At 55.0% G+C, this 14,015-nt stretch overlaps 7 protein-coding genes across 7 annotated transcripts; 5 read left to right on the top strand and 2 right to left on the bottom strand.

Moving 5' to 3' along the window:
* Window positions 1–534: 534 nt before the first annotated feature.
* Window positions 535–2,140, top strand: MYCGRDRAFT_69570 (uncharacterized protein; the record flags this gene model as incomplete). The annotated part of the gene is made up of 1 exon (XM_003854472.1): window positions 535–2,140. The coding sequence occupies one exon, from the start codon at window positions 535–537 to the stop codon at window positions 1,846–1,848; it is 1,314 nt and encodes a 437-aa protein (XP_003854520.1).
* A 683-nt stretch (window positions 2,141–2,823) lies between these two features.
* On the top strand, window positions 2,824–3,206 carry MYCGRDRAFT_18862 (uncharacterized protein; the record flags this gene model as incomplete). Its single annotated transcript, XM_003854473.2, has 2 exons — window positions 2,824–3,031; window positions 3,082–3,206. Coding segments are annotated over 2 exons (333 nt in total), but the record flags the coding sequence as incomplete, so codon positions are not given.
* Window positions 3,207–4,273: 1,067 nt separating this feature from the next.
* On the top strand, window positions 4,274–5,538 carry MYCGRDRAFT_85097 (uncharacterized protein; the record flags this gene model as incomplete). Its single annotated transcript, XM_003854474.1, has 4 exons — window positions 4,274–4,405; window positions 4,466–4,482; window positions 4,543–4,712; window positions 4,769–5,538. 4 exons carry the CDS (start codon window positions 4,274–4,276, stop codon window positions 5,536–5,538), a joined length of 1,089 nt encoding a protein of 362 aa, XP_003854522.1.
* Window positions 5,539–5,803: 265 nt separating this feature from the next.
* Window positions 5,804–7,318, bottom strand: MYCGRDRAFT_39191 (uncharacterized protein; the record flags this gene model as incomplete). Its single annotated transcript, XM_003853694.1, has 2 exons — window positions 5,804–6,903; window positions 6,958–7,318. The coding sequence occupies 2 exons, from the start codon at window positions 7,316–7,318 to the stop codon at window positions 5,804–5,806; spliced, it is 1,461 nt and encodes a 486-aa protein (XP_003853742.1).
* An 841-nt stretch (window positions 7,319–8,159) lies between these two features.
* Window positions 8,160–10,938, top strand: MYCGRDRAFT_91539 (uncharacterized protein; the record flags this gene model as incomplete). Its single annotated transcript, XM_003854475.1, has 3 exons — window positions 8,160–8,246; window positions 8,654–8,737; window positions 8,914–10,938. 3 exons carry the CDS (start codon window positions 8,160–8,162, stop codon window positions 10,936–10,938), a joined length of 2,196 nt encoding a protein of 731 aa, XP_003854523.1.
* A 530-nt stretch (window positions 10,939–11,468) lies between these two features.
* Window positions 11,469–12,512, top strand: MYCGRDRAFT_91538 (uncharacterized protein; the record flags this gene model as incomplete). Its single annotated transcript, XM_003854476.1, has 2 exons — window positions 11,469–12,059; window positions 12,159–12,512. 2 exons carry the CDS (start codon window positions 11,469–11,471, stop codon window positions 12,510–12,512), a joined length of 945 nt encoding a protein of 314 aa, XP_003854524.1.
* Window positions 12,513–12,552: 40 nt separating this feature from the next.
* Window positions 12,553–13,755, bottom strand: MYCGRDRAFT_37779 (uncharacterized protein; the record flags this gene model as incomplete). The annotated part of the gene is made up of 2 exons (XM_003853693.1): window positions 12,553–13,067; window positions 13,233–13,755. Coding segments are annotated over 2 exons (1,038 nt in total), but the record flags the coding sequence as incomplete, so codon positions are not given.
* Between the last annotated feature and the right edge of the window lie 260 nt (window positions 13,756–14,015).

Here is a 14,015-nt window from a genome sequence, read left to right as displayed (position 1 = left end):
GCGGTTTATTAGTATTGTTACTTAATAGCACATAAACGCAGCTAATTAACAATACAACGACGACACTAAGAGCATAACGAGAGCACAATAAGCGATAAACAGCTACAATGGTGGTATAGAGTAAAGTCAAAAAACGAGAATTAGTGTAGTGATCAATATGGAGATATAGTACACCATCCTACTCGAGCTGTGAGACCAGCCCGTGTCGACGATGAGAAGGGGTTCGGAATCTTGTCTTTCGGCTCCTTGCTTTGCGTATCTTCAACGGTAGACGGTCATTTGGATTCATCCAGTACACGGCGAGCACGTTATGAATTCGTCGTCATCTTTGCCTCGTCATCGCACTGTCGTGGTGTTCTCGAGAGTGAGGAGAGAAGAAGAAGAGAGGTGCTGGCTGTCCTCTGATTTCGAGGGAAAATTGAAGGGCGCGGAGTCAATTCCGCTTCAAAAGTCATCAACTTCGCCTCAAACGACTCTTCCTCTGTCAAACCTCACACCCATCTCAATGACTCCTCGTCGCCACCTCCAATAAAGATGCCTCCTCACACGTGCGAGATCTGCAAGACAGCACGAGCGCAGATCGTACGACCGAAGAACCACGCTCGAATCTGCGCACCCTGCTTTACAGCCATTTTCGAAGACGAAACCGCCGAAACGATCATATCCACGAAACTTTTCGAACGAGGCGAGAAAGTGGCAATAGGAGCTTCGGGAGGCAAAGACAGCACTGTTCTCGCCTCAGTCCTCAAGACGCTGAACGACCGATATGACTGGGGTCTAGACTTGGTTTTGTTGTCAGTGGACGAAGGAATCACAGGATACCGAGATCACAGTCTGGAAGCTGTGAAAAGACATAGTGCGCAGTATGACTTGCCGTTAAAGATCGTGAGCTATGCGGAGCTGTATGGTTGGTCAATGGACCAAGTCGTGGCGCAGATTGGGAAGAAAGGGAATTGCACATATTGCGGTGTCTTTCGACGTCAAGCCCTCGATCGAGGAGCTTCCATGCTGGGAGTGGGGCATGTGGTAACAGGACACAACGCCGACGATGTCGCGGAGACGGTGCTTATGAACCTGCTGCGAGGAGATTTGCCACGGCTGGGAAGAGCTACGAGTATCATTACGAGCACACCTTCGGCGAAAGCAGCTACAGGAAAGGATGGAGAGGTGGGAATCACAAATGTCAAGAGGTCGAAGCCGTTGATGTATGCGTACGAGAAAGAGATTGTGCTGTACGCCCACCACAAGAAGTTGGACTACTTCAGCACGGAATGCTTGTACAGCCCGGAAGCATTTCGAGGATCAGCGAGGACGTTGATCAAGAATCTGGAGAGGATCCGGCCGGAGAGCATTCTGGATGTGGTCAGGTCGGGAATTGACATGGCAAAGTTGGTACCGAACGCAGATGCGAGCAATAAGGGGGCGTGTTCGAGTGATGCGGCAACCGTGGCCAAGGGTGCGGAGGATGAGGCTGCGGGAGGTTGTGGGACTGCAACTGGAGGATCTAGTGGTGGAGAGATGGCAGCGATGGAGAAGAAACTGAGGGAGGATGAAGCTGCTGCTACGAATGGGGCGGAGACCGAGATCAAAGCCCCGGTGAAGCCAACGACGAATGGAGACGATGCGGCCCAGGCGATCGACGCGACTCAGAACACAGTTCCCCTGAGACCCAAAAAGGGCAAGAGGGGTGGTGAGAACCCTGGCAATAGGGGCAAGCCGAAGCAGATTTTGGGATCGTGTGAACGATGCGGGTACTTGTCTTCCCAAGCAGTGTGCAAGGCTTGTGTGCTGCTGGAAGGCCTGAACAAAGCCCGCCCGAGGACCGAGATCGAAGTTTCTGGAGGATGAGCATGGGAGGGTACCAGAATTCATTACCCAGTCCAACTCGAGGATACGCCCCGCTGACCTACGACACCTCGGTGCCCAAGTCGGAAGCTTGCCACAGCGAATGTGGAGCTGCAAGCGACCTCTCATCAGTCTCGTCGGCCGCATTGTAGCAGCGGATGGTTGAGGTCTCTGCGACTGTCTCTTGATATGAGCCGCCAGTCAGTCACCTTGCGTGTCAGTGATGTCGCCGGAGCCGGATTCGCTGAGCGTCAGCCCGGCCGGAACGACATTCGTCGCCATGACCGTATTGCACATCTACAAGACGAGGCTTTCGGCCATGCCCAGAGTGTTCGGTGTGGAAATTGTCGCAGATGAGACTGCCCGCATTCTCCGCGGCGAGCGAACAGCCGTACGTACGGCGAGGAACTATCTGCTATTTGGCCACTGGTTCCGGGTCCCATGGTCGCCACGATTGCGAATAGCTAGCGATGCTGCCACGCGGCGGAATCGACTACATGACGATTCCAACATCCAGGCTGCGCCGGCCGCGGGTGAAGACACATGCAGTCTGCCTCTCTGTCAGGACATACGAACGCTGACTATAGCGTGTCATTGATGCTGAGCTTTCATGCGATTCGTACTTTCACGTCTTCGACAGTACACTGCTACAATGCAATTCAAACATGCCGCAGATTAGCCGACATCCAATTTCCACCTCAGATCCTTCCGAGATCACAACCACGGATAACGGCATACCACCTTCTTAGTCACCTCCAAAACTACTGCCGTACTGCCTGGCCTACTCAGCATTCCTTGACTGCATGTCGTCGTCCAAGACCATCAGATCAACGAGCTGTCATCAACAGATCCTCTACGATGCGCCCCCTTCCTGCGCTCTTCATCGCTGTTTGCATCGCCAAAGAGACCTGCGCACCTATAACATGGTCTGACAGCAATATCGCTCCCTCGACTGCCCTCCCGCCGGCCCTCCGACCCCCAAGCATTGTTGGCAGGAAAGACATCCAAGCTGGAGAGGTCAACTGCCGCTACTCGGCCACTACGGAAGACATCATCAGTTCATACACCTGCACCGAGCTGGCGACCAAATACGGCATCTCCATCGATAAGTTCTTCAAGCTGAATCCAGCCCTCGCTCCGGATTGCTCAGACATTGAACCCAAAACCCAGTACTGCGTTGCAGGCTGTGAGTGGTATCGGGACGATGATCGCGGACCTGAACTAATCGGCAACCAGTCATTGAGCCCGTACGAGCTTACGACGGACGCTGCGGTCCCAAGCACAACAACGCTTCATGTCTAGGCATGCCGCTGGGACAGTGCTGCAATGCTCAGACGTGGATGTGTGGCGATACGGAGTAAGTGAGGACGCCTGCATCACAACATTCCAAATCTGTAGCGACAGTAGCTGAACACACGACACAGGGCCGACTGCGCTCCGGGGACCTGCTACGAACGCCCCTGCGCAGGCGACAAAGTGTACAGCACTGACGGCACGTGCGGTGCCGACCACGGTGATCGATTCTGTGCTGGAGTGCAGGGCGATTGCTGCAACATGAATGGAAGATGTGGTACAGGTGAAGATTTCTGCGGGATTGACGTTTGCCAGTCGGGTAATTGTCCTCCGGAAGCTGGTAAGCCTAGATATCCGGATTGGTATTACAGATACTTGAAGATCAAGGCCGACTTCGAGGAGAGCGAGCGGTTACGTCTTGCGGAAGAGGAGGCGGCGAGGGGCTACGATAGCGGTGTCGCGCCGGATGTGCGCGGTCGGGATGAACTGTGATCGGCATTATCCGTGTTCACTGTAGCGAAGCTCTGGGCACTGATTCCACTGAACTAGTATCGCTGTATACGACAGAGGGAAACAATGCAGACTCGCTCCACATTGCCGTGGAATCAATGCTCCTCGGACATGGCTCCGCTTCGACCCCACTTCAATCGCATCTGGACAACGCATGGTAAAACCACCGTGATGGTCATTCAAGGGGTCTTCAAATGACATCGTACTTGAATGACATCCTGAGGCACTTGGTCATTCACTTCGCGCCTTCCTCATACGAGCCATGTCTCCAAGAAAAGAAAGGGCGAGAAATGCCAATCGTGATCCCCTCGTGCCTGACGTCGATCCACCCCGTTTTGACCCCGCCTCCACGACCCCGCGTTGCCCGCGTTGCACGGCCAAATGGTACTTTTCTCCTCCAAAGCACCACTTCTCAGCTCACATCATCGCCAATGATCAGATGCCGAACGAGAATCATAGGGCAGTCGGATCTCGTGTGAGCAAACGGTAAGAAGGGTCGCATTTCCTTCGACTTCACTTGAACTTTCCTTTCAAACCACTTCATGGACCCAAGCTCTCTCTTTATCAACCCAGAACGACGACATACCTCTCACCATACAGCTCTCCGACCATGGCACCCGGCACGATGAAAGCCGCCCGCTACTACGGCAAAGAAGACATCCAGATCAAAGACGACATTCCCATCCCCGAATGTGGAGACGATCAAGTTCTGATCCAACCTGCTTTTGTGGGCGTGTGCGGGACGGATTTGCATGAGGTGAGTTGCGTCCTCCTACTCCAATGATCAACCCGAGAGAACTTACTGATAACGATGTAGTACATGGGCGGACCAAAGTGAGCTCTCCTGCACTCAGTGCTGCATCGATGGACTTCGGGTCTAACAGAACCGCACAGCTTCTCCCCAACATCTGCGCACCCCGTCACAAAAGAGAAAATCCCCATCACCATCGGCCATGAATTCTCCGGCACGATCAAGTCCTTCGGCAAAAACGTCACAGGCCTCACCGTCGGTCAACAAGTCGCCATCCAACCCACCATCTTCTGCGGCCAATGCGGTGCCTGCGGTAAGTTCCCATCCCCCCTTCCTGAACAACACACCTAACCTCTCCCCTCAATCTAGGCGTCAACGCCGAAAACGCCTGCCCCTCAGGCGGCTTCATCGGCCTCTCGGGCGGCGGCGGCGGCATGTCCGAATTCGTCACCGTGCCCCACCGCGCCGTCTTCCCCCTCCCCGCATCCGTACCCCTCGACATCGGCGCTCTCGTCGAACCCCTCGCCGTAGCCTGGCACGCCGTCGACGCCAGTCCCATCGCCGAATACCCCGCCGGCGCCGAGCCGAAATGTATGGTCCTCGGCGGTGGACCGATCGGACTAGCCGTCGTGCAGGTGTTGTTGGCACGCGGATGCAGCACGGTGATATGCGTAGAGGTGGCGAAGAAGAGACAACAATTCGCGAAAGATTTCGGAGCGAGTCATGTCCTCGACCCGACGAAGGAGGATATCGCGACGAAAGCGCTGGAGATATGCGGCGGCAAGAACGGGCCGGATATCATCTTCGACTGCGCTGGCGTGCCGCAGTCCCTTGAAACGGCTTGCAAGTCCGTCCGTTCACGAGGGACGGTCATCAATGTTGCGATTTGGGAGAAGGAAGTGCCGTTTAATCCGAATTGGTTGGTGTTTCGCGAGGCGAGTTACAAGGCCGTCCTGGGGTATCAGGCGAAAGACTTCCTGGGGGTGGTGGATGCGTTGGGAGAAGGGAGGTTGAAGCCGCAGGGGATGATTACGAGTAAAGTCAAGATGGGGGAATTGGTGGAGAAGGCGTATTTGCCGTTGATTCATGAGAAGGATGAGCATGTTAAGATTTTGGTGGATATGCAGGGGAGTTTATAGGGAGGGAGGGAGGAGAGGATGGTGGGGTGGGTGCAGTGTTGGGGGAGGCAGGATAGGGCGTGAAGGCGTAGCGGCAGACAGCTTTGTATATTGAATGTGCTGGCTTGGACGTCCATTCCTCGATCATATTTCGAGTTCGGACTTTCGTGTCGAAGAAGTCTCCTCCCACCTCGACAAGGAGGTTGGAAAGCTTCATCCGTGTGGTAGCGACGTGCTGCCCCCTTAATCCCACCACTCCAGCAGCATCCGCCCTTGCCTCCTCACCTCAAGCAGGCGGCATGAAACTCGCATACAACCCTCCCTGCACAACAGCATACACCGTCCCCACCCTAACGACCCACTCCACGACCCTCTTCCTTCCCAGCCAACCCATCCTCTCCTCTCCCGCTCCTCCTCCACCCTCCATCACAATCGCCACCATCAAATACACCACCGGATACCCCGAAGCAATGCGATTGACAATCTGCACGTGGAAGGTCGTGATCGCCAACGCCACGAGGAGGAGTTGTGGAGCGGCGAAGCGGCGCATGAGAGATTTGTAGCGGTCGCGGCTGTCTTCCGCGTCGGGAGTGCGAAATGGATCTGGCTGGTTTCTTGCTTCGGTGGTCGAGGATGCAGAGTAGGGATCTTCGCAGCAGGTCAAAGCGGTGGCGGTGAGTAGGAGCAGCATGGGTGACGCGAGGAGGAAGAGAGGAATATTGGAGAGGGTCCAGTACCGGAAGAGGCCGACGTTCCAGTAGTGGGATTGGACGAAGGAGTAGATGCTTGGGAGGGTGTTAGTACACCAAGGTCGGAGTTCTGTTGGGGGTACCTTGGAGCAGAATTCGAGGTAGGCGAAGTATTGCGGTAGGGTGTAGGCGAGGGCGATGAGGGTGCCGGAGAGGATTGTGGTGGCTAGTTGAGAGATCCTGGTGAGGTATGAGGAGGGTGAGGATAGGAGGGAGGTGGAGAGGGTGAGGGCGTCCCAGAGGAGGATGAGGCCGGAGAAGAGGCCGTTGCTTCGGATTAGGGTTGCGAGGGCGAAGAAGGTGCCGGAGAGGAGGATGTAGAGGATGGAGGTTATGCCAGTTTTGGTATTGTTGGTTGGGGAGGCGAGAGCGTAGGCTAGCATGCCGCTGAAGTTGAGGAAGGCGAATGTGCTTTCACCGTAAGCTGAGGAGAGAAAGAGGCCTCCTAGGGAGAGGATGTGCAGACATGCTGTTGTGAAGGCGATGCGGTGGGCACGACCAGGGTTAGAAGTGAAGGGCCGAATGGAGAGGACGAGAGAGTGCAGCACCAGGACGGCGAGGAGATGGGAGACATGGGAGATCAAGATGGCGGAGAGGGCGTGACAGGTTGTTGAAGTGCAGAGAGAGGAGGGAAATGCTGAGATTTACTTAGCCTTTGTTGATGGACTTAGAGGTGAGATCTAAGACGAACCGCCGGCCAGAAGTGAGGTGATTCTGGCGAATGTCGGACTGAATGCCCATTGCTGCTCGTAGACCAGACCATTGATTGAAGCGGATGTAAAGTATATGGCATCCCAGCGTGTTAGCTTGATGGCGACGTGCTGGAGGACTTGTGCCAGAAGTCCGGGCGAGGATGCGGAGGGTTCAGCATTATTCTGAGCGAAGAACAGCTGCGTTGAGGTGTCGTAGCCAGGTCCTGGACTCGCGCAGGCAACCAGAAGTAGCGCTACTTTCCAGATGAGGAAGTAGGTGACTAGTCGAGCTCTACTCGTGGGGGCATCGTCGGCGACTTTGGATGGAGTCCTGGTGGACTGCTCGGCAGACTGTGCCATGAAGAAGAGTCGTCTGACAATGCCGGGCACCGCATCGAACAATGGCAGGCTTTGTCGTTACAGCGTCGCCGAAGACTTGTCAATGGGTGTTGATCGTATCGCTGTCGTCCATGTCGGGTGGTATTACTCGGGCAATGTTCGGCGATTGAGAAAGGAGAGGTGCGGTCCAAGGCGGGTCCCCTGCATTTGATCCTCTCCCGCGAGCTTGCTCTCGGCCGACAGCGACAGGCTCTCGCTTGGCCGCGTCAGACAAATACGTGGAAGCAAAGAAGGATCAAGGCATGGTATACAATCGCCTCACGAACGGTATAGAACATTGAGAGAAGTTCTTGGCTGGAACTCGATGTGGTTGGCAAGCTGCAACACGGACAACCCAGTTGTTGTTTGGCATCGTGGCTGGTCAAGCATTGCCCGGCCATTTTCAATGGGCTGAGACTTGACATCTATCATCGTGACAAGAGAGTGTATATCTGGCACTCCTGATGAATTGCCGGACACATCACAAGCGCTCGTATTCCGGTGGTGAGTACCGTCCGACATGACTCTTCTTGTGCATACCACAATACCACAATGCACAACGTCGGGGAACGGAACAGAACAGGGTCGCGCCGACGAGATCCGGAGAGGCTAGCACAATTGCACACCTCACCGATGAGCTCGCCGAATCGACCGGGTACGGATGCCCGTCGACCGGTGCACAGATCTTGACATGTTGTGCGAAAGAAAGTACGCTGGCAAGACATATGGAAGACTCGCTTGTTCTGGCAGGATGCATCTCCAGCGTGTTCTGTAGTTCCAGCTCGTAGCGAATACGCCGTGTATACGAAGGGAGGATCTCCCAATGACGCCGAGGAGAAAGCTTGTCGTGGATGAAGCGACGGACGCGTTTCGCTACCAGTTCGAGAGTAGTTTCTGTGATTGTGTATACGTACGTACTGTACTCTAGGGCTGATTCATCATGAGCGGCATCAGGGAGGATGGAGAAGGAGGCCGGTCGTTTGTTCCAGGTTGTCGAAACCTGCGACGAACGGAACACGGGTTCACGACGGACGACGGATGTTCGGACACGACTTGCATCCTTCTTCCTTCGTCGTAACCCAGCAACAAAGACAAAGCCCGAATCATCTCCTTCAATTCGTTCATCATTCAAGCACTGGCTGCCTTCTGCTGTTGGACCTCTCTTTCTTTCAGCTCTTCCGGAAACAGCTTTCTTCCTTGATGAGTAGTTCTACCTTACTCTCCAGCAATTATCGTACCATCCGCCTCGAGCCGACAGCTGACCTTGGACTTGTTGATCCATTCCATACCGCACAACACAACTCCACCATCTCATAGCCACCAACACTCCTACCATTCCATCCGAAACACCACTCAGCACTCTCGTTCAAATGGCTGCATTGTAATTGGACATTCGCATTCGTACGTCGGGATCAGCTAAGGCTCAGCTCGCCGATCGTTCCCCTCGCCAAGCAGACCTTCGCCGGTCAGACCGCTCATAGGTACGCCAATGTATCCCCGAGACTCCGGACACGCTCCATGATCTTACGTGACATGATCCTCCTGTGCTCCATGGCCTCTACTGATCTGTCCTGTAGGCTTCCACTTACTCACTCTTCTCGCGACTACTCCTTCGACCAGATTTCCACCCTCACCGCGACCACCGCGGACGTCCCCACCACCGCAACTCCCTTCATACCCCTTCGCGAAAGGAGACAACACCACCGCCGGCATGCATCATGGCAGACATAGCAAACAATGCGCCAACGTCGCCTACAACCTTCTCAAGGTGGATTCCGAGCCTTCCGACAATCCTCAATCCCTTCGCAAATGCCGATGCAACACCCAAAGAGGACGAACAATCAACAACAGCTAGCAATGGACTAGTCAAGCGGCCCACTGGCCTCTCCACAATATCCTTCAACGACAGCGGGCACTCCGGCCCTCCTAGTCCGAGTCGGAGCAGCTTCTTCGCGGAACCCTCACCAAGCTCCAACCAGAGCGACCGCGGTGGCTCTCCCGAAGGTAGCGTTGACGGCAAGAGGTCGAAGAAGAGTCGGCCAAAGACATATTACAGCGTGTGCCACCCTCCGCCGGAATCAAAGGCTCGCCAAAAGCTTCACAGACGTCCACGATCGCTTCTACAACTACATCGCGTCAGCGAGCAACGCCGACCACTTCCAGCCTACGATGTCATTCCCAGCGCCAACTTCTCCATGCGTATGCACTCCGCGGTGGGCAAAGTCTTTCGTTCGAGACATGGACTGTGTCCCAACGATCTGGTCGTGCTACAGGCGGAGAATTACAGCAACGGGGATGAGGACGAGAATGACCAAGAGGCGCGAAATGTCATTGGAATGATCTGCAAAGGAGGCCGTGGAGGCAAGGACAAAGATGAGAGCGTCACTGCAGGACGCAAACTTCCTCGCGTCCTCATGGCCGCTTCGGGAGAAGAATGGGAATCCAAGACCCTGGCCAATGGCGGCTACGAGTTCTTCTGCCCGGACTCTCACGGTCTCGGCCAAACCATCCGCTGGATCCCCAAACGCAACAAGGATGGATCAACCGTCGGTCGTGACGGCACGCGAAAGTTCAACTTCAGCACCATATCGCCCAATACCCGCCGACATCCGGTCATCGCGAGTCTGTCCAAAACCGCACTCGACATCAATGACACCTATAAACTCCCTGACCCGGCTGGAGGCACACCACTGGGCACTCCCCAGAGATCTGCTGCCAATCTTCTTGACGACGACGAAGATCCAATTGACTCCACACAGCAAATATTCACTCCCGACCAACCTTTGCGCGACCTCATCACGCTTACCGCAATCTGGGTGACGTTCAAAGAAGGCTGGAGCGCGAGTCTGAAATTCGACGAAGTGTTACCTTCCGCTCCCGGATCGCCGAGCAAACCCTCATATTCTCACGGTCATGCTCCCTCCTTGACTTCCTTGAACTCCCAACCCGGCTCTCCTGGCCTGTCCTCTGGATTCGCAGGATCAGACAAGCGGTCGAACAGCATGAAAGCTTTCTCCTCCGATCTCATGCGCAAGACCTCCCTGCTGGGCAAAGACCGCAACAAACGTAACTCCGCGACCGCGGCTTCCGATGATGGAGCCGATGCGTCGAGAAATACGTCTGTCGCAACCGCCGTGCAGACGGGAAGGAGCAGGGCGGATTCTTCGAGTACAGTGCTGGTGCATCGAGCGGCGAGTAATCGGAGGAGAAATAATCAGTTGAAAGAGATGGTTGAGGGGAGTTCTGGGACGCTGGAGGAAGTCAGCTCTAAGAGAGAGGATGATCGACGGACCGGGAGGGAGGGTCAAGGGGAAAGTGAGAGCGAGTCTGATAGTGAAGACGATGAGGAGGCATCTGAGGACGCGAGGAGGAGGGAGAGAAAGGTTTCGACGGATCAGTCGAAGAGTAGAGGTGGGAGCGGCAGTGGAAGTGAGGGTGCAGGCGCGCCGGCTGTGGTGCAGGCTTCTACTGCTTCTCACGCGACCAATGGATCGAACAGGGGCAGGAAGAAGGAGGTCGTGAGGATGAAGGATGGTGGAGCAGTGAAGGCGAGTGGCAAGCAGAAAGGCTGGAAGCGGTTACTCTGTGGTTTGGCGAAGTGAAGACTTTTGGGAAGGAGACTGAGAAAGGGATCCCACCGTTTCCTTCGTATCTCCAAATCGCCACCGTGGATGACAAGGGACGCGGAAAGCTCAATAATGCATCAATCGCTACATTATTGCACGCCCCAACATGCCGTCCTTCTCCCCGTGGCCGTCCATCTTGGTTGTGGCTAGCCTGTGCGGCACGACTGATCATCTCGCTTGCACATCAAAAGTGAACTGTACAGGGATGTAGGCCTCCGGCACGTTCGATTCGATCGACGAGTGCGGCACAGTGGATTAAACCTGAACGAGCAAGGATGAAGCTGGCGATGCGTGGAACTTGAAGGGCGATTGCAGCCTGAGAGAATGGGATCCTAGATATTGTCGTCTGCCCATTATTGGACAGTATAGACGTCGTGCTTCAGGACCTCCTTTCTTCAAAGTCTTGTGTGTGCAGAATTTTCCTCGTCGATAGACAAGTCGTGCGCGGATTCCATCATCACTACTCTGTTGTACAGCACTGACACAGCACCGACTCCGCCAGCAGAATGGCCAACTCATCAGAACAAACTCACACTGAAATTGGACCACTTTACCCGATCTACGAAGCCCTCCGCAACGCAGCGCAACCCGTCCATCCGTCATCGAGCGCGCGACGTCTGCTCTGGAACCTCAATGGACCGTTGGAGAGGGCCATCTCAGTCCTGCCATCTGAGACTCCAACCCACGGCGTCAACATGCCGAGTGAACCGCTCTACGATTCAGCTACTGAAACCCGGCATCCCATTGCTCAGGAGCCCGTGTCGACGCCAAAAGTCTCGTCGGTCACCGTCGGCGTCTACCAGCTCGAGGAATGGGGATCCACGTGGTGCGACATGCACGAGGGACACGCGGATCCACCTGAGCTTGAAGATGGAGAATGGGATGGGACTGACGGTTGGAACATCGTCAAGCAGGACGGTGAGCTCAAGGATGGCGAGGTTACGGCGTGGAGAGTTGTGAAGGTTGCAGATCCGGCGATGGCAAGGTTTGTTGGAGGGGGCGCGGAATTCAAGATTGTTGAGTTTGAGGATGGAGAGACAGATGTGGAATTGTTGGGGTGTTGTGGTGAGGAACCGCCGGGAGGGGAGGATTATCATGTACTTGTCGTCCCTTCCAGAGAGGAGGATGGTGGTCAGGGGTTTGTGACCATTCGAGATTTCGTAGAGGTGGTGCACCCGTGACTCATCTCTTTGAAGACTGAGCTTCTGGCTGCGAAGGCAGTAATGCTATGGGAGTGGGAGCCATTGCCAGATGATACTGAGCTGATGGTCGAATTGACGTGGTTTGAGCGGTTGGGTATCGGAACAGCGGTTGCTCCGGAGAGTGCATTTCAGGCCCACCAGGACGCAATCGAAGCTCGCGAACAATGGGAGCAGGAAGACCTCGTGCGCGAAGCCGACAGACCCTCCTTGAATGGATGGGTGGCGGACGCTGAGGAATGGCGAACGATCCTTTCCCGTTGCTTACACTCTCGGAGCGCCGGTCGCAAAAGAAGCTTTAAGACGAACGCGCGCGCGAGTGCGCCGAGGCGGAGTGGACCGGGAGGATAGGCAATAAATGGCTCTTTCTTACTGCGCATGATGTCGGAGTTCAAACATGCCAAGTTCCAGGCACCATCTTGCTCCATACTTCATCAGGGTCATATTCTCTCGCGACCGCCTTCAACATTCTTCCGTTTGGTGATGTCTTCCACTCCTCCTGTGCGAATAGGTCCTGATCGCTCGCAGCGTAAAGAGGATGAATGAAGTCTTCCAACGCCTCCATGCGCTTCATCTTCTCCTCGATAAGTCGTCGCAGCGCCGTCGTTTTGTGGTTGAAGTGCTCGTCTCTCTCAGGTTCAACCCAGGTCATCTTGACGGAGATCAAAAGGAGAGGTCCATGCGCCGCATTGAGATCAAAGACGTTCTTTCGGTAGGATGCCAGCAGGTGGGGAATGGTGATGGGCTGAAACAGGACTCGGCAAGTTTCGTTCGCGTCGATGCCCATGTCTCGTGCAGCTACGAGCGCGGCATCATGGATCGTGTGCATGGCTTTCGTGTTCAGTCGTATTGTAAGCGTGAAATACGTGCGTCGAGTCCCAGGTAGACTGTCGATGTCGGCCAGCTCTCGAGCGCTTTCGGCGATCGTCATGGGGCGGAGACTGCTGGTCTTGTGTGATATGGCGCGGAATGACATGAGAGCTGATGCGGATTGATTGCTTGCTGTGTTGACGATGTAGGAGGAGTAGCTAAAGGACTTCGCGGACGCGTGCCAGGTGAGCGAGAGGTGACCCGAGTTGGAAGAATCGTCAAGCGCCGAACCAGCGAGGTCTTCTATCCCTTGAAGAAGGCGTGGAAGATGCACCGCTTCGAAGGTCAAGGCGCCTCCATAGATGACTCCATTGTGTATTGTTGGCACTGTGATCTTCGTCACGATTCCGAGTGCACCGCTAGAGCCTTTGAGAGCCCAGAATAGTCCCTGATTCAAGTCCATATTGGCCCAGAGCTTACGACCAAGAGGAGTTACGACTTCAAACTCCAGAACATTATCACAGGCCCAGCCGTACTGGTTTGAGAACCACGACAACCCGCCCCCGAGGACAAAGCCTCCGACTCTATCCTGGGCGGACATGCTTCCGGACACTGTCAAGTTCAAGGGCTCCAGCTTTGAGTAGACGTCTCCCCATGTCGCACCGGGTCCAATGGAGACACTCTTATGATCATCGCTGAGTTGGATTCGAGACAGTCGTGAAAGATCAATCGTGATCTCTTCATCGACAGCGCTTGACGAGCGGCCACCTGATGTTACCGCGATGCTGGCATTGTGTGGTATGAGTATGTCTGCGAGAGCTTCCTGTATATCTCGGGGGTCTGTGGGCAAGAATCGACAGGTCGATCTTGATTCCCAACGTTCCCATGGTATATGGACAACCTGACCACGGAAAGTACTGGCGAGTATGCGACACTGTCGCTGATGTCAGTACCTCGTACATAGACTTCGTCACGAACTCAACTGACAGGGGAGACAGCAGGCGCCGTTTCGTCAGCGATGAGCTTCTGTGAGCTCTGCTGTGC

This window comes from Zymoseptoria tritici, chromosome 3 (genome assembly GCF_000219625.1).
Source record: "Zymoseptoria tritici IPO323 chromosome 3, whole genome shotgun sequence".
NCBI classification, from domain to species: Eukaryota; Fungi; Ascomycota; class Dothideomycetes; order Mycosphaerellales; family Mycosphaerellaceae; genus Zymoseptoria; species Zymoseptoria tritici.
The sequence above is the reverse complement of the archived record's forward strand: the minus strand, read 5'-3'. Positions and strand labels throughout refer to the sequence as shown.